Here is a 26474-nt window from a genome sequence, read left to right as displayed (position 1 = left end):
CTCTAAAACCTATGTAGTACGGATACAAAAATGGCCATACGAAGAAATGGGTAAACGGACACGGGGAAACGGCATATCCAAAAAATGGAGATACGGGAACTTGGGGGAAACATGAAAATATTAAAAGTATATAGGTACATTTCTAAATATGCTATATAAACATATAAAAGTTTGACACACGCAGTTCAGTTTGACGGAAAAACTAACGGAAGTTATCCCGCATAAATAAGGGGGTTATGTGCTGATATTACGAGCACAAGGGGTTCATCTGCAAAAACTTGTAACGCACATGCTTCAAATTCCGGCAATTTTTGTCTCAAAATCTAAAACAAGGGGCAACGTGCCACAACTTATTAAGTTCGGGTGGGATTGGAGTATATATATATACATATATATATATTTGTTTTTTATTTTTCTTTTTTTTTGAGGTGATAATCTGCAAAATTGGGCAAAGTTTAGGTGGTTTAATGATATTTACCTTCACTAAAAAAAAATGCTATTTACCCAAGTTTTAATTATATAATTCATGGTGCATTAGAAAATGATTTATCGATTGTGCAAAGTGCTATTATTTTTGTTCAATTACATTTCAAGAGCGCAAAATGGGATTAAACCATTCCAAAAGTCCCAAAATCAAAATATTAATATGCCCTCCGTCGCAAAATATTTGTCATTTTAGAGATTTTTTTTCCAATTTTTGCATATAAGCCCATCGCTCAATGAAAATTTTATAACCGTAATGCCCTAGTATATAAGCTGAAAATGAAGTGAATCCTAAGCTCATGACAATAACTGATTTCTCCGAAAAATGTAGCCCTCTCTCGATCATAAACTTTGTCTCTCTATAATTTATACGCAGTCGCGTCTTCCAGGAAATCTCGTCGTCGATAAGTAAAACATAAGTATTATATACAGTTTAAACACTTGTCACTAGTTTACTGCTAGTATTCATCGGTTTTACTATCGATTTTGCTTAGTTTTTCAGTATTCATCAGTTTACTGCCAATTTTTTTTTGAAATTTCGGAAGCAAAATAGTTTGGCCGAATCACATCCTTTCGCCATCGTGTTATCACGAGAGAGTACTGTCTGCTTGAGCCCCTCTTGCAACCTTAATAAATACATCCTCTAATGTCGTGTCTGCTAGGCCCCACGCCTGAACACTGAATTTACTCTTTGCATTCTCGACTGCTTCAAACACATCTGCTATTCTTATCTTGTTCTTTGGCAACTCGAACTTTTGTGTACCTGAGATTTGGTATACCTTTGTTGCGTTCGGTGAGAGTTTTCGTACCAAGTTTTCTACTTCTTCCTCGTGAATCTGTGATGTTGTCATCGTGAATACATACGATCCTCCATATCTAGCCTTGAGCTGTCATTTTAATTAGTAAATACGCGTAAAAAATTGGTTGAGTTGCAAAGCAAATGTATATTGAAAATAAAACATTTGACATTACCTCATTCGGGTTTCCGACACATTGCAACCTTCCATCGACAAAAATTCCGAGACGATCACATAAATGCTCTGCCTCTTCCATTGAATGCGCTGAATTATCAAATAAGATGCCGAGCTAAATGCTTTTAAAATAAAGGTTTCCACGTGCACCTGTAGATAATTGTGTGTGTGTGCGCGCGCGCGCGCATGTGAAGAAGCAAAATAAAGACAAATACGTTACTGGTGAGAATTATAGCTCTGTTTTGCTTAGCGCGTTTCACTACGTCCCACAACATGTTTCTTGAAGCAGGATCCAATCCAGTACTCGGCTCATCCATATACACCACCTTAATTCGAATAAGGTAATAACGTAACTAATTTAACGATACCAATAACTTAACGTCGAACTAAACACGAGTTGAAACTAAATATTAAGGATATGGATGTACGTACTTTTGGATCTCCGATAAGTGAAATGGCGACACTAAGTCTCCTCTTCATGCCTCCACTGTATTTCCTCGATTGTTTGTCTGCCACCCCGCCATGAAATAAGTTCACACTCTTGAGAGATTCTTCCACTGCCTGCTTCACAATATATATCAAGTTATAAAGCTAAAAACGATTCTCCATCCCCGACTAACATATCTAGCCATTCATCAAAACGTAACAGATAACTACATAATACAGTTAGGCCTCGTTTGGTTGTCACCATAAGATTAGCCAAGATAAGATTAAATAATCTAATGAAATTCAATTATATTATTGGACCTTCGATGATCCAATAAAAAAACATGCCCAGAAGGCAAGATATGCCATGATAATATAATATTTGCCCTCATTTAGGTTTATATACGAGGCAAATATGCATTATTGAAACCCCATAACGTAAGTATACACAATTGGTCACTCATAATATATAAGATTGCATAATCTTATCTTGGCTGATCGTATATTAGCAAATGAAACGAGGCCTTGTATTATAATTTTATACAAATCGTGCATATGTGAGATATTCATATGTCGTACGTAGTCTTTACTCGACGGAAATCATACACATGCATTATGCATGAACTCTCAATTTCTTGAAGTTTTTCACTATATATGCTATGCTGCACAATGTTTCAAGGAAAATAACATAGACTTACTTGTGTTAGGGCAGCACCTTTGAGATTTTTAAGCCTTCCATAGAAAAGTAGATGCTCTCGTCCCGTTAACATATCCCACAACAAGCTGCAAATTGTTTGAAAAAAGTATCAAATTTTACGAACGGATTCCTAAAGTTATAAAATTTAAATTGATGCTTACTCGTGTTGCGGACACACACCCATGCTGGTATATATTCTATCCATATCAGTGCGTATATCTAGTCCTTGAACGTATGCAGTTCCAGAGCTTGGTTTTACGAGCCCAATCATCTGACGAAACAAAAATATGATTAAATCATATGGATAATCAAAACGAACTCTAGAGCGGATAATGTGAAGAATGATTCCCAATAAAAGAACCAAGCCTGTGAACTAACCATGTTGATGAATGAAGTTTTGCCAGCACCGTTAGGACCAAGCATGCCAAAGCATTCTCCCTCCGGCAAAGCAAGTGAGAGCTCTCTTACTGCAAATTTCTCGGGATTTCCATCCCTACTTGGATATATCTTTTTGAGATTATTGCATATGATTGAATGACTTGTACTCGATTCAAGTAGTAACTGTTCAACCTTCTCCCTCTAAATCAAATACACCAAAAAAAAAAAAAAAAAAAAAAACGAGGATGCAAATGCAACTATTGAATTAAAACGAAAAATCGAGAAGAAAAATAGTTTCCGATATTGAAAAAGGCTCTTCATGAATATAACAATAGACAATAGGTTACCTCTTGGTCAACATCAATCTTCTCCATCTGAACAAAAACTTTAGAACCCTGCCTTCGCAAGCTAGGTTTACGGAAAGACGATTGGAGATTCTTTGGCTTTTTCCGCAAGAAAAATAGGGGATTTTTTCCAGAAGACGCAACTTGATCTGCATAATATGCAACACAAAGAACGACTAACCATTCAACTGCAATGATGATCAAGACTTCCCTCATTCCGTTATTGCTATTGTTTAAATCATTCCATCGCATTCCATCACTTCCCATATAGTTTCCATTGAAGGCGTATTGTGAAAACTCGTATAACCCGCGATAGAGGGAAAATCCTGGAAATAACTCCATAGCGATTATCCATGCTTCTGCATTGATGAAATGATAGGTAAAATTGTATACAGAAGTAATGTAGTTAGAAAGAACAATATTATTTTAACGAAAGTATTGTTTATGCTACTGTTACGGGTGTGAGCGAGCCGAGCTCGAGCTCGAGCTCGAGCCCAAACTCATTTTGGTTTTTTTTTTTTTTTTTAATTATTAATTTTATTATTAAAAAATACTAGATTCTAATAAAATAAATTCAAAATCAACAATAAACTGTAATTATATATACATTATTAAAATAAAAAATAATATATAAAAATAAATAAAAAATAAGTTTTAAACAAAATAAGGCTCGCGAGCCGGATGTGAGCTCAGGAACGACTAAAAAAAGCTCGAGCTCGAAAAAATCAAGTTCGAGTTCGAGCTTTTTTCGAGCCATCTCACAAGCGGCTTAGCTCGTTTACCACCCCTAGCTAGTGTCGTGGAATCTTATTTTGTGTTAGTTAAGTAAACATTTACCAATATACTAAGAAAAATGAACAAAAAGGTTTTACTTACTTGGGAATGAAGAGTCTTGGAGAAACAACTGGAAAAGGAAGCCACCCAATAGCCCAGTTCCGAATACCATCATATACCCCACAACTGAGAATTTGTAGGTTTTTAATTAGTTTGAAACCAAGAATTTTCATTAAAAATGAGGGTAAATTACACCTCACCCTCCAGGTATGCTTAAATAACTTTAAGGTCTTTGTAGTATTGATAATTAAAGTCATACCCCTAAAACAATTATCAGAGTCAATATTTTATGTCCCGGGGACCAATATGCACTATATTTGTTTTGCGCGGAGCCGTTAATACTACCATAGGCGAAAAATTATAAATCTTATATAAAATGTTATGAGAGCTATGTCACCCTCTAATTATATGGTGTCTCCACCACTGTCTGAAACTAATAATCCATTAGAATCATAACGGAATAATTTATCCAATGCACTATTCCGTTAGGCCTCGTTTGCTTACATATATCGGATTATATTGGATTAGGTGAGATTGGATTAACATCCCACTGACTAATTAATTATTTAGTCAGTAAGATGTTTGATTCGTTAGGTTAAATCTTGTACTAAATTTCTTAAATTCTGGTATTAAACGTGAGTGTCTAAAAAATATTTTAATTAACAAAATTAAGATATTGTTTCAAGGATAAAATTGTATTTTTCGCTTTTAATCACCCCTACAAAATTAATCGCTACTAATTTAACCAAATAATAACATTTAATTGCGGGCTTTGAGTGTAGTAGCGGGTTTGACTAAATACGAATCTCATCAATCAAACATCTTACTAACCCCTACTATTTAGTTAATAGAGGTTAATAACACTAAGCAAACGAGGCCTTAAAGTTTCTAACAATGTACTGATACTACAAGGACATTAAAGTTATTTTAACATACCTCAGGGGTATACTTGTAATTTACCCTAAAAATTATAAAAATAAACTAAATAAATTGTTAAGTTGAGGTTCATACCTGTAGCAGTTTTCACGGAAGAAAACCAATCAGCAACAAGAAAAGCCAAACAGATTTGCAAGTTTATGTAGAGAAAATAAAACACAAACTGGATGCTGTAATCATTTAGTCTGAAGAAGTTTAATCCTGAGAGCCAAACATATTACGGGATTTGATTAAGCAACTTCTAAGGAACCCGAAAACGATTTAATATATAATTTGTTTTACCGATGGCCGAGCCAAATATGACAAAGCATAGCATGTAGACTGAAGATATTGCTAGAAAATAAGCGTAAGATATCATCCAATACGGTCCGTCTCCGAGCCCGTGCATTTTCATCATAATTCTTAGTCTGTGCTCTTTCTCGTAGACCAAATATGTTAGTGTAACCTGCAACGAAGGAATAGTAAATTACACCTACACCCCTGTAGACTGTAGTATTGGTAATAACAATCACCCCTGGAACATTGTTAGAAATCCCTGGATAAGTTATAATTCCGTTATGGTTCTAACTGTCCTAACATTTCAGGGTTGACATGCCTCTCCTAACATTTCTTAAATCCTTATTGTTTTATATAAGATTTTGTAACGAGCCCTAACTGTCGGCTCAGCTGGCAGTTAAGCCATCAAACGACGGCGTTTCGCTTGAAGGCGCAGCTCATGACTTATAAAGGCGCGTCTTCCATTACACGCTTCTTCAGTTGTATTCTGTTTTGTTATTTTAATATTCGAACCAATGATCAACTGACATGTGGCAGATCACTTAGCTATGGATAACTGAATTAGCAGCAGCTAACATCAGATTTGTAAACTCATTTTCGAAATTCTCAATACAATTCCCAGATTTTTCCCTCACTTTCCAAACAGATTTATAAATTTTCGTCTATGGTAGCACTAACTGTCTCGCAAGAAATAAATATAATGCATATTGGTCCCTAGGACATGAAATCTTGGCTCCAGTAATTGTTTCAGGGGGATATTGCTGTAATTGCCAATAACACAAGGATCTAAAAATTACTTTAGTATACCTCGTGGGTGTAGGTGTAATTTACCCAAGAATAAAAACCACAAACCAAAATAGCAAACTTTATGATCTGATGTAACATTTCAAATAGTCGTAGACAAAACCAGGGAAAACTACTAATTGAACTTACAGGAAAGAGCTGTACAATAACCCATGTATAGAAGAGTGGCCCGAGGAGAGAAGAGAAATCCAGCCTGAGTTTCGTTTCGGGCTTTGGCATTTCTTTCACAAACTCGAAAACCATTCTCGCAGTTGGTCCAAGCAGAAGTTGGAGATAGGCATTTGAAACCTGGTATGCAAATTAACTGAATTAACTACAGAGTAGGTTATGAATATATGATGCATGAATTATTTTAGAGTTAAAAATACGAAGGCTATATATAGTGAAAATGTATCTCCTTCGGAAAGTTCGAATTAGTAGTTGAACCATAAAGTGACAAAATCACGATACCAAATTTATTGAACGAGGCACCCGTGTCAAGGAAATAGGTTGATTGCCTTTGTCATTCTTATAGGTCGAATTGTACCATACGGTAACGTTGAACAGATTATCGTTTGAATTCACAAAATCATAAGCTGCGAAAACGAAGGAGATCGACAATTAGTTACGTCGTTCACATTAAGTTGGTGACAGTTGTGCACAACGATTCCGTAGTCCCGAACCTGCTAAAATCTCGTTAATCTTTCTCTCAGAGTTCCCCTTACGGTAACCCCTGTATAGCACATCGTTAATCTCGGAAGAACTATTGCGCCACAATTGTACGACTTGAGAGCAACGAACATCTGCATTTTATACGTAAGCTCTAAGAACAAGTTGAGCGACTTATTTCGTGCACCGGTATGCAAAGTTAATTACATTATGGAAAGAAAAATAATTCCATAAGATCTACCCTTCTCTAATGTATCGGAACCTAATCGGAAAGCAAGAGAAAACCGAAAATTTGATGGACACTGAGGCTGAAGAAAATCGATGGGAGCATTTAAAAGAAATGCGGCATCGAGAACGTTATCGAACCGAGTCTCGGTTTCCGAACCCTGAATAACAAGAAATACCATACATACATATACCATAAGTTATCATTACCATAAAACAAATTACTATAGGAAAAAGAAAATATATAAAAAAAAAAAAAAAAAAAGGAAATACTACTAACCAAGGCATTATCTGCTAAGTTGTACAAACTATCTGAGGAATTTATGTTGTTGAATGGTTTTGAGAACATGTTTCCAGCCACAGCTACAAATTCGAATGAGAAGCGTTAAGCGCAACCTCATGCTCTAAATAAACAGGAGATATTAAATACCTTACGGTAAATTACGGCCACCTTCTGAGATACGGTCAAATTACGAAGGAAAGAAAACCCTATTGTTTGGGTAATTACAACCACCTGCATCAACTATGAATCTTCTTACACGTCCACCCTTATGGTGTCAAATTTAGTGGAATCTTTTAGGTTATGTGGAATATTTTCCAGTTTGTACCCGTTTTACCCCATTCCAGCTCCACCTTTTGAAACGAGATGATCGTAAGATGTGGCTCTTGGCTTGTAAATATCAGATTGTGGTGCATTAGAAACTGTCTTTTTGCACAAAACGAGTACAAACTAGAGAATATTCCACGGAACTTGAAAGCTCCTGTTGAATTTGAAACCATAAGGGTGGATGTGTAAGAAAATTCATAATTGAGGGGTGCGGTTATAACTACCCAAGTTATTTTTCGTAGTTTACCTCAAGGGGCATCGTAATTTACCCAATACCTTAACATAACTAAAGAGGACATACATTGACCAAATGTTTGGTTATTTCCTGTGATAAGCATTGTTACGGGACAGGAACCCGTTTTCTTGCATGAATCTCCAGGTAGGTCTCCGTACGATGATACAAGATGATCGGACGTTCTTACAGCACGAAATTGCTGAGCTGGCACTTGTAATAACAGAGGCCATTCCGTAGGATGAGGAATGGAACAAAAGAAGCCTTGTTTCAGAGTCGAGTATTCGATCCCACACCTTGTTTCACATTGGCCCTTCCCGGTATCGACACAAATGCATCCACACCTTCTTGAGGGCTTATCTATTTCATAGTTCACCCATTTTTGGATGAGAAGTAGTAACAAACACAAGAAAAGTGGGAACAAAATGAGTCGAACATTCGTCTTGATATTACGTTTCTGCATCGAAAAGGAAATCGTTGAACCATTTTAGAAAAAAACAAATTCCTCATATACTAAAATCGAACTGATGACATTAATAGCAACCACGTAGGCTTATTATATAGAGGGTAAGTAGCACTTAACAGACTGCGCTATGTGGTTACCAGCTTTTGCAGATAACCGCCTTATGCTTTTAATATCAGCGTATAACCCCCTCGTGATTGATGGTGTAGTTTCCGTTAGTTTTTCCGTCAAACTTAATCGCCAGTATCAAACGTCAAAGTAATTTTTTTTTGCAGATGACCCCCTTGTGCTTTCATGTTCCCTTTCATTTTTTGCATAAGACCCCCTTGAAGTTTAATACACGCAGTTAAGTTTAACGGAAAAACTAACGGAAGTTACCCCAATAAACCACAAGGAAGTTATGTGATGATATTACGAGCACATGGAGTCATCTGCAAAAGTTTGTAATCACATGGGGCTTAAGTGCTATTTACCCTTATATAAACACTCAGTGTAGACACGGCCACGGGCCGGTTTTGGGCCCGGAACCGGCCCAAACCGGCCCGTTGACCGTGTGAACCGGCCCGGAACCGTGAACCGGCCCGTCCTACCCGGGACGGGCCCGGTTCTTAGATTTGGTGAACCGTGAACCGCCGGGCCGGCCCGGCGGTTCACCCGTATTTAAAAAAAATATATATATATATATATTCAAAAATATTCAAAAAAAAAAAAGCAAATAACGGCTAGTGAACCGGCCCGAACCGGCCCGGGTGAACCGGCTGTTATTTACTTTTTTTTGAATTTTTTTTGCCCCAAAACCCCCCCAATTTTTCCTATAAATACCCTCACACCCCAATTTTTCCTATAATTTATTTATTCATCAAATATTTTAAACTTGTGCTTCTAAATTGACTTTTCATTTATTTCATTTTCCTTTATCTATTTAAAAGTATTTCTTTTAATTTACTTATTCATTAAATATTTCAAAAAAAAAAAAAATAAATAAAAATTCAAAATTTCCGGGCCGACCCGGAACCAGCCCGGATAGGCCCGTGAACCGGCCCGAACCGGCGGGCCGACCCGGCCCGGTGAACCGTGCACGCCACAGGCCGGTTCCGGTTCCGGAAAATGTGAACCGTAAACCGGTCCGAACCGGCCCGGAACCGGCCCGAACCGACCCGTGGCCGTGTCTAACTCAGTGAAACTTATATTGCAAAAGACTTCACTCTTTCGCGGTTCCATTTCCCCAAAAGACGACCGCTTCTCTACTAAATATTTTGAAATACTACCCTCATTTTCTTTTGAAGTGACGTTTCTTTTTAAGTGTCGATTCAGATAGATGCACACAAATCAAGAATTATAAGTCAACAGATATAAAGAAAACTCTTCGAAAATTATATGATGTTGTTCAACGCCTAAGGCTCCAAAACACAGCGCTCTTGCGCTACCAATCTGTATTCTGCACTAAGGTTGCTTTACTATATTCAGCACTTAAATTCAGTTTAATGAATTTCAACAAAAGATAAAATGGAAGTTACAATTCAACCTTATTTAGATTTGAAGACAAAAAACTAAAAATAGTATGGGCGTAAAGCCGTAAAATTATGGGCAACCCTTGAGGTATGGCCAATTTATAAAAAAAAACTCTTCTTGTTTGAGTAATTACAGTCACCTCCTCCTTTTAAATATTTTTACATAAAATTTATGTAATTCGGTTATTTACAGAATCAAATCGTATATTCAGTTCGGTAAACGGTATGAAATGTTGGCGTACCGAAATCTTGGTTCGGTTTACCGATTTAACATCCCTTATAAATTTATCTCTAGAGGGGTTTTTTCGTAAGTTAATACATAGTTGAGGGGTGGTTGTAATTACCCAAACAGAAGGGAATTTTTCATAATTTGACCATAACTCATGGGTTGTAATTTGCCCAAAAAGTGATGAGTCTAAAGCCAATTGAATTAAGTTAAGGGCAAATTACGAAAAGCCCCAAGAGGTAAGGCCTATTTACGAAGTTCTCCCTCATGTTTGCATAACACCGTAGGGAACTGTGTAAAGCAGCAACATACTTCAGGGTTTTCTTTTTTTTTTTTATAATTACACAAATAGAAAGGGGATTTTTGTAGTTAGACCTTATCTTAGGGGGTTTCTCATAATTTTCCCTTACGTTTATCATATCCGTGTTTTGCCAAAACTTTGAATTTAGGCTGAAATTGAAAAGAAAAGAAAAAGGGCAAATTACCAAAACCCCCCTGAGGTAAGCCTAAATAACGAAAATCCCCCCACGTTCTCGTAATTACGAAAACCCCCCTTGACTAACGGTTGACCGAATTTTTTTAACCGAAAACGTGAAATGTCTATTATATCCTTCTGTTAAATATGTGAAAATAAAAGAAAAAAGCTGAAAAAGAAATTATTAGTGTTATGGACTTTGATCTGACATCAATGCCCAAAAATTTACGCCCGTTAAATATAGTGAGAAATCTAAGCTTTTGAGGGTGGAGATTTTGCTGAGCTCCGCCGGGAGTTTTCCGGTGAGTTGGTTCTTGAAGAGGAAGAGCGATTCGAGTTTCGTGAGGTTGCTGAGTTGTTTAGGGATTTGGCTGGAGATATTTGCGTCGGCGATATCGAGGTACTGAAGGTCGCTCATATTACCGAATTACCAAGGGATTTCGCCCTCGTAGGAGTTGTAGCCGATCTCCATGTGTGAGAGAAATCTCAGATTCCCCAGCTCCGGCGGTATTGCACCGCCGAGGAAATTTCCGGCGAGGTGGATGAACTCGAGCGATTTGAACGAGCCGTACTCCGGCAGGATTGGACCGCTGAAGTAGCTTCCGGCGAAATTCAGCACTTTGAGAGACTCCACCTGAGAGACGTCGGCCGGTAGGTTTCCAGCGAAGCTGTTGCTGAACGCGTCGAGAACGACCAAACTCTGGAGCCGCGGAATCCCACTCGGAAAACCCCCGGAGAAATTGTTCCTACTGATGTCCAACGATTCCAGGTTAGTGAGGTTGAAAACACCGGCGGGAAGTTGGCCGGAAAACGAGTTATGACTCAGAATTACCCCCCTAAGGGTAAATAAAATGCTTACAATTACCCCCCTAAGGGTAATTTCGTGTAAAAGGGCAAAATTGGTATTATCGGAGGAATATTCGGGAGAATAAAAAAGATTCTATCGAGTTTAACACCGTTAGAGCGATTTGTAAGATGTCTGCATACCTCAGGGGGGTTTTCGTAATTACGAGAACGTGGGGGGAATTTCCGTTATTCAGACTTACCTTAGGGGGGTTTTGGTAATTTGCCCAAAGAAAAAAATCTGAAATTCCCCAAACAAAGCTTTAGAAAATTGAATACTTGATTTAGTGCTCGAAATAAAGAAATTCCGAAATAGTTGTTCGAACTCAAAACCTTTCATGGTCTGGCTCTGATACCATATTGAATGACCACTTCAACCAAAAGCTTAAGCTATTAGTGAAATGTATCATTTAATATTAATATCTCCTATGGGTATTGATTGACGACGGCGAGATGACAGGGAAAAGTGTTTAGAGAGCGGCGGCCGTGCTTTCCACATTAGAACTTAATTTCATATTTATGCGTGAACATTAATACAAAAGCTCGACTTCATTTTCACGAGGGCGCGTTCATTTTTTTGTCGTGTTGGAGAGCTTTTCTATTTGTATTTAAATTTTAAATATTAAGATAATAAATATATTTAAAATTTAATAACAAAAAAGTTTCACTTGTCTTTCTTTTTTTCTTGTAAATTACTTATAAAAGGACCACATAGGTCGGACCACAAAGGACCACCGAGCCTCCCCTACTCACACCATCTTTGTTTCAGAGCGCACCGAGCCTCGAACAAAGGAATACCGAGCCTCCCATACATGGAGCTCGTCGAGCCGCCTGCCATTTGCGCACCGGGAGCTCACCATTTTTGTTCGGCATCGAGGACCACCGGAAATTTCACACAGATTCCGGCAATTTCCACCACATGGTTAAGACTGGGCCATGGCTCTGATACCACTGTTGAGCCCCGACGGGATATCACAAACTCCACATTGGTATGATATTGTCCAAATTGGGTCGAACCCAACTGGTTTTGCTCTTGGGTTTCCCCAAAAGGCCTCATACCAATGGAGTTGCTATCCCCTCCTTATAAAGGAGTGATCTTTCCCATATTAAACCGATGTGGGACATTGTTTGCACCTCAACCACTAGTGCGCTGTGGACGGAATGAGGCGCGAATTTCGATGGTGGGGCCGACAGAGTTGAGTCGCTGCTTTGATAGAGAGGTTTAGGGAGGAGAATTTGGCCGGAATTGTGCCGCTACCAATGACATCTATTATATTTGGGTGGGATTGGTGAAATTCAAGTTGACGGAGATATGAAAAAACCACTGAAAAGTATGCTGGAAAGTCCCATTTTGAGGCAAAGTGTAATTATAACAAAATTTTGAAGGGGGAAAGTCATGCGATTTCAGCCTAGAGAAGTGCAACTATAACAAAATTTAGAAAGGAAAAAGTCACCCTAACATTTTTCAAATCCCTATTATTTTATACTAGTGATATTTCCCCGTGCAATGCACGGGATCGTAGTTTAAAAGTGAAAAAATGATAAATTTAATACATAATTAAAAAAATATAATACACTAACATAGTAAAATTTAAGAATGTAATTGTTGAAAAATAGGAGATCGGAGTTGTAAGGATTCTTCACGGTGCAGTTTTAATTTTGATAATTGTTGAAAAATATAGTTATAAAATTAGTACAAAAAAATATTAAAAATAAATAATTAAAAAAATGTCATCAGGGTTTCTTAGGGTTGCCTAGCGTTTTTTTCTTTTATATATAAGATTTGTTTAATGCATTCAGCCCCGGGACCCAAAATCCATGCTTTGCTAGTGGTTCGACATTCGAACAATATTCCCGCTATAAAAATTTGTACACCAAAATTTATACTTAGTGCCATTTGCATAAACATAACATAGAAGATCTATTCATCTAAAAAAGAAACATAGAAGATCTAGGTATGCCGAAAATGATTTGTTTCTAGTAATTCATAGTTCTTCGATCAGAAAAGACAGGCCAAGTGGCCAACTACACGCCCACTACATATAATAAATACATGAGATGTGAGGTAAAGAAAACTAAAACATGCCTCGTTTAGTTGTTAAGATAAGATTAGTAAAAATAAGATTAAATAATCTAAAGACAACTCAATTATTTTGTCCGACCATAAGATATCCAACAAAAAAATTCATTTAACAGTATGACAAGACAAGATAAATCATGATAATATAATATTTGTGGATCAACCAGTAAATTATTAGAGATATCAAACATCAAACAAAGTACAATTATTTAGTTAATAATATAGCTAATCTCTCTAACCAAACGAGACATGGCCCGGAAGTACTAATAGAAGCATTAAGTTTGGAGAAAAAAGAAAGAAAGAAAAAAAATAAGTGTTGTTTGAAGAAAATTAGAACTTAAACCAAGCATGGGCAAATTACGACCACCCCCTCAGTTAAAGTTAAATTACGAAAACCTCCCTCCTGTTTGGGTAATTACAGTCATTCATCTCAACTATGTATTATTGTATGAAAAAACTCCTTCAGGGTAAATTTAAGGATGTTAATTCGGTAAAGAAATCGAACTGAAATTTCGGTAAGCTACATTTTATACCATTTACCAAACTAAATATACGATTTGATACGGTAAATAACAGAATTACGTAAATTTTATTGCAAATATTTAAAAGGAGGGGATGACTGTAATTACCCAAACAAGAGAAGTGTTTTCGTAATTTGATCTTACCTCGGAGTGGCCATCATTTCATCAAACAAAATAAGAAAAGATTCCAGAAGTTGAGGCAGAAAGAACCAAACACACCTGAAAAATGAGATTCTTCCTCACCAAAGCATTTGCCTGAGTCCAAAAACTCGATGGCCCGTTTGATGAATCTGCCGCCATGTTTGTTTGTTTGTTTTTCTCCGAAATTTTTCGAACTTCGTATTTTTCTTGTTGGTTCAGTTTAGAAGATTCTGGATGCTGTGTGTTTCCATTAGCTGTCGATCTGTTATATACCGTTATATATATATATATATATATATATATATATATATATATATATATATATATATATGAATTCTCTGTTTTAATGGAAGTTAGAAACTTGGTGGAATTTATCAACCTTCATTTAATAACTAAAATGCCCCCTGCACGTTTTTTTTCTTTTAGTCAATAAGAAATGGTTAATTGACCCTAATAATCTATTTGGTTAGATCTCGAAATATCTCTTACTTAGCTGGTGTTTGCAAAAGCTTATGTAAAAGCAGAAATTCGTGATTGTGATTTATGTTGCATTTAAGTGCTTATTTCTAAAAGTTGGGCGTGTTCGCAAATTAGTTGGAAAATCAACTAAAATAGAAAAAATATGTACATGATTGTTTTTAAAATTACAGCTTATAGCAGCTTATTTTAAGAGAAACAAAAGCAAAAGTTTATTTTGCAAACAACTAAAACAGATTATACGCAAAAAAAAAAAAAAAAAAAAAAAAAAAAAAACTCAATCTATATTTCTATAAGTTTTTTCAAACACCACCTTAGTAATTTCATTATTAAATGTTTTTATGTAATGAAGGAATGCGCAGCTAACCATTTAGGTGCAGTGGGTAAACCTACACTCTCGTGTAATAGGTTACAAACTGTCGAGAAACGTAAACCATACTAGGCTAACTATGTATGACAAATTCGACATAACTATCGTTGAAGATGAGATTAGAACTTGGATTGTTTGACATACTCTCTTGCTTCAATCGCTAGGCATAAATGTGATTTAGCAGCTGACGTATCAAACCAAGATCGTTATTCTACGAGTGCCTATAGCATTTAAACATATGGGGGACTTTTTGAGAAATTCCTTTTGATCTTAAAACCAATGTAAAATAAGATACTCATGATTTTTAGGGATTATAATACAATGAGTTATAATGGAATCAAGTGAAGGATTAAAAAAATTGGTTACCTAGAACCCCATAGTTTCATAATTCAATATCTATAACTCATTTCATGATTACAATTAAACAACATTATTGTTGATTTTAAATGCCTATGAAAATCTGTTAACCGAAGTTGTAATAGTTGTTGTGGGAACAGTATGCAGTTACAACTACAATTCTTGTGTTAACACAGTTATAAACTACTGAAAGCGAGTAAACAAACACAAGAATTTAATGTGGTTCAGACACAAATGTGCCCTACATCCACGTGGACCTGCAAACACGATTTCACTAGTTCAGATTTACAGTGTACATTAATAGGACTTATTAAAAACACTAAAGACTCCCTCTTTATGTAATATGCCGTTCTTGTACACAACTTGAACTCCGTGTCTCTTCCAACAGCAGCTCCACACCGCGTGCCTCGAACTCCCTTCAGGCCTGAATTCCCTTCAGAAACGCGGCTGATCTCCCTTGAGATCTATACAGCAGATCTGTATATATAGGCACACACAACGATGGCACAGTGCAACGATGGCACAGTCCTGCTCCGCAGAACGCCTTAGCAAACCTTCGACGCTATGAAGTGGTTTTTCTTCCAAATAATGCGCACGGTTCTTGTATGTCTTGGAGGCTTATATAGCCACGAAAATAAGCCCTAAGACCTAACTTGAACCCCAAGAAATCTATTTAACTAGGTAATAGAATCCTAGTTGATCTCTACTTCTATTCTAGATAAGTACAAAAGATACCTAACTAGAATAAAATACATGGAAATAAATATAAGTCCTAATAGAAGTATTATAAAATAGGACTCTAATAAATTCTAAAATAAACATGGAAAACAAATCTTTGCCAATCTTTTAATTCCAAAACTCCGCGGATTTCCTCGATCTTCAATACTCGGAAATCTGGCGCCAACAATCTCCCCCTTTGGCATAGATTGGTCAGAATCCATGTTTAACAAGAACTCTCCCTGCAAAATAGAACTACTCCCCCTGCAGAAGAGATATACTCCCCCTGTAACACAGACTGTTAGGACACTAAATGTTTCGACATAAAAATGTCGTAACCAACTAAATGTTCCTGCAATATCAGTATATAAACTTAAACGCATGACATATCAAACAAAAATATTCAAAGCGCAGGAAATCACAACGCAAGTTGTAACGGCAGAGGTTGTTACTACTCCCCCTTTCTGATCAGTCTGTGCTAAAGATAGACTTAGAGTCCTAGTTAGAACAAAGGTCTGTGAAGACTGCGGCAAATAAGGTAAGCCGCAAAAAAATACAAAATATCTAGATCCCCTTAATTCAAAAATCCTTATAAATCTGGAATTTAAAATATTTTCGAAAAACTAAAGAACATCAGCCCAAGCATGAACCAAGTTTGAAAAATGAAGGAAATCAAGTAGACCAAGTTAGCCAAATAGGTTGATTCTTTTCAAGGATTAATTAAAAGAACATTGAAAGAAACTAGATAAAATGCTATCAACAAGCTCTTGGATGCACGATATACCTATAGCCTCATGACCATACTCAAGAAATCATAAATTAGGTATTTTAATGGGTTTATGAATGCATATGCAATTAGCACAGCAATTCGATCATGAACTTCAAGAAGAATTTCACTAATAAATACCTGAACAACATCCCAAGAAATCACACCCTTGTTTTAGTCTGCCCTCTTTTTTTTCTTTTTTTTTTTTTTTTTTTTTTTTTTTTGTGATTCCTGATATGTAGTTCAACCAAATATTAGGAGGGCAACCTTCTTAAGAATTCACATAGCTTTTAATTAGAAGTCGGGAATGCATATGCAAATGGCATAATTCTTCCTATAGAAGTATGATCTTTGAGATGAATGAGGTTATAGGCATTGATCACTCCCGATAGAGGGTGGCAGCTCTCTTCTATCTAGAGTCCTCGCAGGAACAAAAAAATTAATCCACAAAAATTATCGACCCAAATTCAGATAACAAGAATAAACAATCAAACCTTTCAAAGTAAAACAAGGATCAACAAAGGCTGAAACATGTTACCACAAGATATGTGTGGTAACTCAGTATGTCCTATCAAACTTTCAAGTGTAACACGGACATAACAGAAGGATGGTTACACTATCATTTCATTGTTCATTTATGAACACAGCAAGTTCCAAGCGATTTACTCAAGGAATCAAATCGAGGGGAATCTAAAGGTATTGTAAAAGAATCAGCAAACTGATTATCTGTTGACACACAGTCTATTGACACAACCTTTTGTTCAACTAGATCTCTACCAAGATTAACAGTTCTTTTACCTCTTACCTGTTTCTTAGTTCCATCACCAAGAGTTGCATGTCCACTTGCACATTTCTGATAGTCCTTCAAGTGCTTCGGATTACCTGTTATATACTTAGAACAACCACTATCACAGTACCACAAGTTACTAGCACAAGCATTAAGAGTAGTTGCAGCAGAAAAACAATTAATATCATCTTTTTTCACCCATTTTTGTTTTATATCAGAGTGTCCCATCTTAGGAGCATGTTGCAACGCAGCGGAATTGGGTAAATGTTGTGACAAACTCTTATTTATCAACTTCCATCTTAAGAAACATTTTGGTCTGATGTGACCCAATTTATGACAGAAGTGACAAGTTGGAACAAACTTTTTTCCATTAGTTTTACAAGAAAACTTTTGGTTTGTTAAGACATGCGAATTGTTAGGACAATCAGTTTTCTTCACAAAAGTGTTTTTAGGATCAACCTTTTTGTCAAACTTACACACATGCTTTTTCTTACTCGCAGGAGGTTGATATTTTTTTAAATTTAACTGTTGTTTTAGTTTCTCAACATCTTTTGTAGCAACATTCAATTTGAACAAAAGTACCTCTTTATCTTTCTCGAGCTCAGCAACTTGTGTCTTCAAGGCCTTATTCATTTCATCTACAGCAAGACATGTTTTGAGCAATTCATCTTGTTGTTGTTGAATCATTTCTGCAGTAATCTCCTCTTCATCATCTGAGCTGGTTTCACCTGTATTAAAAGAAGAGTTTAGACTAACAAGGTGATCAGACAAAGAATGTTCATACCTGATGGATGTCTGCACAGGCACTGTGGCCTCAGCTATTGGCTGAATAATCGTGCTAGTTCCACAGAAAAGGTTTGCATCCTTTTTGTCTTCCTCCTCATTGGAGTCCTTCATGTCATCACTCTTGGCAGTAGTAACAGATTTTCCCCGCTTCTTTAGTCTATTGGTACACTCGTAATGAGTATGACCAAATCCTTGACATTCTTTACACTGAATTCTTCTTTTCTTGAGGCGTGTGTCAGCCTTTGAGGGATTCTCATTTACTTTGACCATCTTATCAAAATTTTCAGCAATACGTGCCATTAATTTGATAAGTTCTGCTTCAACAGCAGACACTGTTGGTACATCAGGAGTGGAAACAACAGTAGTCGGTACAACAGAAGTTGGAACATCGGTTGACTGCAGAGCTAAATTTCTTTCTTTGTCCATTCTACTCATACTCAGCTTGTTCTCAAATGTTTGCAAGTTTCCTATGAGCTCGTCAAGATGGAGTTCATCAACATTATTAGCCTCTTCAATTGCAGTTATCTTGTATGCAAATCGATCCGGAAGAGATCTTAGAACTTTGCGCACAAGTTTCTCTTCAGAATATGTTTCTCCAAGGCCATGAGCTTCATTAGCAATGTCGCACAACTTCGAATTGAAGTCAGCTACAGTCTCATCTTCTTTCATTCTAAGATCTTCGAAGCGAGTGGCAAGCATCTGGAGTTTTGACAGTCTTACTGAGGTTGTTCCTTCATACGCAGTTTGAAGAATATCCCATGCCCTTTTGGCACATTCACAACCAGATATCAATTTAAATTGGTTGGTGTCAACCGCATTAAATATAGCATTTAAAGCCTTTGAATTGGTATTTGCCACTGCCTGTTCTTTCTTGCTCCAGTTTTCTTCGTGTTTTTCATACTCAACACCTTCTCTGGTTTTGGCCACTGGTCTCGTCCACCCTGTTAGAACTGTACGCCATGAATCTTCATCCATTGATTTGATGAACATCTTCATCTTGGTTTTCCAATACGTATAGTTCGTTCCATCTAGCAACGGGGGTCGTGTAGTTGAACTGCCTTCCTTGTGAATACTCATCCTACAAAAAGTAAAGCAAATAAATCAAATTCCCAAAATCAGACACTAAGTATATCTAGTGACCGGCTCTTGATGCCAATTGTTGATTTTAAATGCCTATGAAAATCTGTTAACCGAAGTTGTAACAGTTGTTGTGGGAACAGTATGCAGTTACAACTACAATTCTTGTGTTAACACAGTTATAAACTACTGAAAGCGAGTAAACAAACACAAGAATTTAATGTGGTTCAGACACAAATGTGCCCTACATCCACGTGGACCTGCAAACACGATTTCACTAGTTCAGATTTACAGTGTACATTAATAGGACTTATTAAAAACACTAAAGACTCCCTCTTTATGTAATATGCCGTTCTTGTACACAACTTGAACTCCGTGTCTCTTCCAGCAGCAGCTCCACACCGCGTGCCTCGAACTCCCTTCAGGCCTGAACTCCCTTCAGAAACGCGGCTGATCTCCCTTGAGATCTATACAGCAGATCTGTATATATTGGCACACACAACGATGGCACAGTGCAACGATGGCACAGTCCTGCTCCGCAGAACGCCTTAGCAAACCTTCGACGCTATGAAGTGGTTTTTCTTCCAAATAATGCGCACGGTTCTTGTATGTCTTGGAGGCTTATATAGCCACGAAAATAAGCCCTAAGACCTAACTTGAACCCCAAGAAATCTATTTAACTAGGTAATAGAATCCTAGTTGATCTCTACTTCTATTCTAGATAAGTACAAAAGATACCTAACTAGAATAAAATACATGGAAATAAATATAAGTCCTAATAGAAGTATTATAAAATAGGACTCTAATAAATTCCAAAATAAACATGGAAAACAAATCTTTGCCAATCTTTTAATTCCAAAACTCCGCGGATTTCCTCGATCTTCAATACTCGGAAATCTGGCGCCAACAATTATAAATAAACCCAATAATAAGAATGATGGGGGTCAGCTAGGAACCATTGCCCCGGACTTCCCATACTCGAGACTATTGGGCCAGAAGCCCAACGAAACATAAGAACCGAAATGGGTTGTGCGTTCGCTTAGTAGATCGACAGTTCGCCCAGAGAAGGATTCGCTGACCTAGGCTTCACATCGTTGAGCTAAAGAGCTCGCTCAACATGCCGTACAATGGATGAGGAGGAGGTATACGATAGATGGCAAGCTGATCTCCAGACCGTTAGAAGGCTTGATCCGTGAATCTTTTCCGTAAATAAATAAGGAAATCAGAGAATCTCACGTGGAAATAATGTAATGAGAATCGAATCTCAAACAAACTAAGGATTCTAAAATAGGAAATGTCCATTTGAAAAGCTCCCTATATAAGCAAATGTAATGTTTAATTCCTCTTCTTCGGAGACAAGACTGGTGTTAGGTGGGCTTCCCGACAGCTAAGGGAATAGGGTTTGAAAGGTGGTCTTGAAGTGTAGATCTTACATCATCAAGTGGCACCATCTGTGGGAAAATAAACGGAGGTAAGAAGTTGAGTTCCTAGATGTAAAAGAGCTCAAATCTCCTAATATTGTCAAGGGAAGTTTCTTAACCTTCTCTCTTTTTTCCTTTAAAATAGTACAAATTTATCATATTTTATATATCAATCTTTAAAAAAAAAAATAGGATAATAATAATAATAATAAATAAAGACGCATGTTTAAAAGAGTGATTTTGTTACTCCGTTGTTAGGAAAGAACAAATGATGGGAATCGAAGGAATTAATAAGAACTTGGAACCGCAACTAGGGACAAAAACACCTCTGAAAGACCAAAGGAGGTTGTCAACACGAATTTGGAAGAGGCTATGTCGAAAGAAGTGTTAGGATAGTAGACTAAATGACTCGTTTTGTCCATGCAAGCGATCTAAGTTTTAATAAAGTTTATTTATTTAGTCATTTATGAGAATCTGTATATGTGTGTTTCAAGTGTTTTTAATTAGATGTTGATTATTGTCAATAATTAAATGCACAGGTCCAATATTCTAAATAGTATTCGAAATGATGTCCTACAACACACAGAAGATCATTTCGAAAGTTCATTTGGAATATGAAGTTCAACGTTCACAATCTGGATTGATTGGACTAGCCAATGGTAAAATGTTGTACCATGATTTTTAAGTGATTGATCTTGATAACGGTAGACGGAGAATAACTTTCGTAGTCATTGTTCTGACTTATCGTGCTAGCACATCCGACATGTATTGAACAAGACAAAGTGAAATAAATTGTTTCATCACTGATTAAATATTAAACTATATTTTTCTAGTTTACAACATATTAATTAATCTCTTAATTTGATTCACAATGGGAGAGATTCATATATTGAGTCAAATGAATCTATTGTGTTGAGTATAGACGCTAAGAATTAATAGGTAGAAATTAATTATCGAAAGGAATCCGCATCTTTGAAATATGAAATTGATTAATAACCCTTTAGGGCTCGTTTGGTTTGGGTGATGGGATTACATGGATTGATAATTAATCCAAGGATTGTACTGTTCATTTTTTTTTCTTGTGGATGAAATTTATATGAAAAATTCGAAAATACACCTAACTTTAAAAAAAAGGGATATTAAACATTTAAAAAATTAAACCCAAACATTTCAAAATTGACTCTCTCTCTCTCTCTCCCAATTTCGTCTAGGGTTCGGACTCTTCAACTTCTACAACAGAGCTGCACGAATTTGAAGTTCCGAAGGTAAAGTAAAATTACTTTAGAATCACCCATTCAATTATACTTTTGATTCATATACTTCGCACATTGCTCATGAGTTTTTTATATATTAGTTTTCCAGTATGAGTTCGAATTCGAACTATATGCGAAATAGGGCAAATTGTCGTTCCAATGACAGTGGTGAGTCTAATTCATATTGTTCTGGGTTACGTTTTCATTGTCATCGCGGTTTGGAAACGAAAATTAAAACCTCGAGAACGGAAAGAAATCCAGGAAGACGATTTTATTGTTGTTCATTGAAAGAGGTAAGTAATTTATATTTTAAATTATCTAATTATTTCGTTAACTATTTTACTGATTTTGAGTTGTTCTTTCGGAAAAAAATCCACGAAGAAGATATTATTGCTAATGAAATTATCTAATTATTTTTTATTTAAAAAAATATTTGTAGGAACATCGTTGTAATTTCTTTAGATGGTGTGACGAGTCAACTCGCGAACCGTCGGTTGAGGTTATATCTGGGCTATTGACCAAGCTTAATCTTTACGAACAAGAGAATTCTAACTTAAAAGCCCAAGTATTATTGTATAAACGTAAATTCCAAACGATGAAGGTACTTTGTTGGTCTGCTATAATTGGTATGTTGTTCATTATGTGTTACATGGTGTATGTCTGAATCAGAAGATTTTTTTTCAAATGTTGTTGTGTAGCCTTTAACTATTAATTTAGGTTCTGAAATTAATTGTATGATATTTGATTTTCAGTAGTATTGTTCTTTGCAAGATCTCCATAATTATTCATTGTGGTAAATAACTTTATTCTGACTTGTCATGTCAAAGGGCGAATTTTTAAATGCACTCATAAGTAATTAATGTTTTTATAAACACATTAATAGGTAATTAATGTAATGTAGTTGGCAAGTAGACGTTTTGCAGAACTTATGCGTATGAACTTTTGTTGTGTATTAATTTTCTTGCTTTTCCAAGAAGAATACTAATCATTTCACTTATGCAAGCATTAAAGTGAAAAATAACCTACCACCCCTCCCATCTGTTCTATAAATTGACCCCCGTTTATTCTTCAAAGAACACCAGTTACATTTAAATTTTCTCTATTCAAATAAAAACCTAAAAAATGGCCCCTGTCCCAAGAATCAAACAAGATGCCTTCTTCTATAATGGAGAATGGACTTGGCGTGTTGATCGGCGTTTCATTGAAGTTGTGGTGGATGATGCAAAGAAAGGTAACTTTTGGTGGGGTTCAAACAACAGTACTACGATTCTTCGCGGACTTGGAACCGTCAACAAAGAGTTTGGAACTTCATTTACCTACGAGCAGTGTCAAAACAAGCTGAAGTTAATGGAAATGAGGTATTACACGTTCAAAGCCATTATTTCATCTACGGGTGTTCAGTATGATGAAGAAACTAATTTCGTGCATGCACACGAGACCACATGGGATGCCATCTTCTATGTAAGTCCACTATTTTATTTATTATTTTTATAACTTGTTTTGTAATTGTTAAGTTAACTTGCTGTTTTTTTTTTGTCATAGCGTTTCAAACTAGGCCGTGCCTACAACCCGTGGGGTGATCCAGAATGGAAAAAATTATCATTCATCTTCAGCGACAAACACACTTTCGGTTGGAAGAATAACGAGGTCATTGACATTGACTCCGCATCCCAGGACATATTTGAAGAAAAGCCATCTGTTAAGCCCGATAATGCGCCACCACTAGTGCCTCCCGATTACATCAACATCTCAAGCGACCGTGATGATTCTATTGACAGTGAGATGTGGACCTATCTGCTTGAAGGGTACCAGCCTGCCGTGATGCAGATAGACGAGGAGCTAGAGGACAATGACGGTGAACAGTATGAGGAGCCACTGGAAGTTAGTGAGACCGAGTCACTGGAACAGTATGATAAACAACAAATTTTAAATTTCCTGGTCAGCAATCATGCGAGCATATATGCTTCTTTCTGCATCACGTAAACTAAAGAACAAGTCTAGCTCTTCCGTGTTCTTCACAAGCAATTTCGCAACACGTATTTTTTCCTCAACCCCAAGAAAATTCATGTTTTTCACTGAATCGTAAACTTCTTTGCGAGCTTTTGCCGTACGGTCCTGCTCGAAACCTATCCTCTTCGCAATTTCCCCCAAACGCCCTTCGGTTTGTTCGGAGAAATTAGACATTACTGCGAAGAATTTTTCATCAAAGTTGTCATCTTCAAATTTGCGCTTGTTCGAGGACTTCGTTTTAGTGCCAGTGGAACTTTGACCCAAGTTGTTGGATGAAACTCGGTAGCTTCTTCTTGTAAATTGAATGGCATCTCTGGCACATAATCACCACCACCCTCGTTATCTATGCCCACTTTATCTCCCATGGTTTGTACCATATCAACAAAATCTTCCGCGTTTTCTCCAGTTGCTCTGTCCTTACCAAAGATCTCCAGCCAATCCTTATAAAAAGGAAACGACTTATGACGCATGGTACGAGCATTTGTGTATGTCTGTAATAATTAAGAATACATATTAATCCAATATTATTGATCCCAACTCACTAAATTATATGCAACAACATGACAAAACAGTTCGAATTTACCTTCACATAGGTATCCCAAACATCATCACTCTCAACGTCGATGGTATTAGTAGCATCCCACCATCCAAAACCACTACGGGTCATCATAGTTAACAAAGAGCCATAGGTCTTCTTCCAAACGTGTATCTTGGAGTTAATATGAGGATCCGCTCTAATATCAGTGCCCGAAAATGCGCTCAACATATGATGTTGTAGGATCCCAAGAAACCCCGACTTAAATCCATTGTCGCACTTCCAACCCGTGAGAACGAGGTCCTTCAAACCGTTAATCAAAGCTTGTTCCTCGGCAACGGACCATGATCTTCTAGTTTTGTCGGTCTTCCGAACACCCAAAGTTTTTTTGTTCCCACTTGAATTCATCTTAACCTATACTAGAACCCCAAATATTATATTATATTAAATAAATCCAATGAGGTAAAAAACAGGTCACTAAATTATAATAATCATGGCCCAAATAGGTCACTAAATTATAATAAACAGGTCACTAAACAGGTCACTAAACAGGTCACTAAATTATAACAGGTCACAAATAACATTAACCTATAAATTAAGTTCAATAATAATTGAATACTGTTAGAGTAGGTGACCGGCAAGCCAACTTGTGGCTGTGGTCTTTCTCTTTTCTTTGTAATAAAACAATCGTTTTTCGTTCGTAATAATAAAATATCTTATTTGGCATTCTATATCTGTTATCCCATGCAAGCAGCATAGATATAGTCCTAACGAGTTACTCTATTACTGTGAGTTGATCTAGTAGAATCGTGAGATAACTCAGCAATGTAATGTAACTGTTAAACCTTGTTCCTAGTCGATGGGTTACGCCAATAATGAGGATACCGGCCTTTCCCTTTTGAGACTAGCACTTAGTGTATGTGTACTGCGTCTCATCAGTCATCGGTGTTGTGACATCGGCATACTTGAGTGGGTGCTCATATTAGATGAGTTCACTGAACTCCCTCGCCCTAGAAATCTATAAGTGGTTCTCATTCATCGAGTAATAGGTTTCTAAGATATAGTTGTACACCATTAGTCCTTAAGACCCAGACATCACCGTGACTTCACTAGAGGACCGATTGTATCGTGACCTGTCCCTGAGTCCCACCGCGGACCGCTCCAAGGGCCAACGTTCGTGCAATCCGAAATCTAGTGTGAAGTCTGTGCATTGTAGTAGGGGATTCGAGCGCTTGAGTAGTCATGGATGTCCTGTGTGTTCTGACGGTTTATAATCCATGGAATCTCTGGCCAGAGTTGATAGTGGGGTGATTAGGGAAATGTGTTTCCCTAAGTCGCACACGAACGGATTTATAATACCTAGAACGTGCGCACGGTTATTGAACTTTATAAGAGGTCTCGGTGAACCAATGCCTCTAGTTCAATCGGGACATGTGCTACGAAGGGATCGTACTGTACGCTAACTATATCATAAGGTTCTTGCAGGCACTTCATTTGTATCTAGGGAATCATGATGCGTAGTTGCTAGACGCCAATCTTGATTCGTTGGGCACCGATTTGATCGGGATTAGGTAAAATGAGTTTTACTCTAATCGGGACTCTTGGGAGGAGTTCGTATAAGAACAATGTGTTGTTCGAATCACAAAGAGTTGTGAGCCCACGGCTAGCATACACCTGAACCATTGAGGGTCACACTTCTCGTGTAATATAGATCCTTGATAACAACAAGCATAGATTAATGTGTTAATCTTTGAACGATTGGATGTCGATATGATTGAATCCAAGATTCGCAATTGT

General features: G+C 36.9%; 2 protein-coding genes across 2 annotated transcripts; both read right to left on the bottom strand.

Annotated features, from left to right (window-relative positions):
• Nucleotides 1-537: 537 nt before the first annotated feature.
• Nucleotides 538-14374, bottom strand: LOC105959685 (ABC transporter A family member 7). Its single transcript, XM_088823540.1, has 18 exons — nt 14200-14374; nt 7931-8318; nt 7303-7385; nt 7039-7183; nt 6812-6931; nt 6600-6724; nt 6279-6437; nt 5352-5514; nt 5145-5270; nt 4176-4259; nt 3303-3658; nt 2956-3156; nt 2739-2848; nt 2579-2663; nt 1887-2015; nt 1675-1780; nt 1456-1544; nt 538-1370 (listed from the first exon to the last, which is right to left on the bottom strand). Exons 1-18 carry the CDS (start codon nt 14278-14280, stop codon nt 1071-1073), a joined length of 2850 nt encoding a protein of 949 aa, XP_088679666.1. The 5' UTR covers nt 14281-14374; the 3' UTR covers nt 538-1070.
• Nucleotides 14375-17474: 3100 nt separating this feature from the next.
• On the bottom strand, nt 17475-19377 carry LOC105967365 (uncharacterized). The gene is made up of 3 exons (XM_088823397.1): nt 18178-19377; nt 17614-17700; nt 17475-17498 (listed from the first exon to the last, which is right to left on the bottom strand). The coding sequence occupies exons 1-3, from the start codon at nt 19375-19377 to the stop codon at nt 17475-17477; spliced, it is 1311 nt and encodes a 436-aa protein (XP_088679523.1).
• Nucleotides 19378-26474: the final 7097 nt, after the last annotated feature.

The sequence above is a fragment of the Erythranthe guttata genome, chromosome 9 (assembly GCF_056151865.1).
Source record: "Erythranthe guttata isolate IM_541 chromosome 9, IM_541, whole genome shotgun sequence".
NCBI classification, from domain to species: domain Eukaryota; kingdom Viridiplantae; phylum Streptophyta; class Magnoliopsida; order Lamiales; family Phrymaceae; genus Erythranthe; species Erythranthe guttata.
Note: the sequence above shows the minus strand (reverse complement) of the source record. Positions and strands in the feature narration are given on the sequence as shown.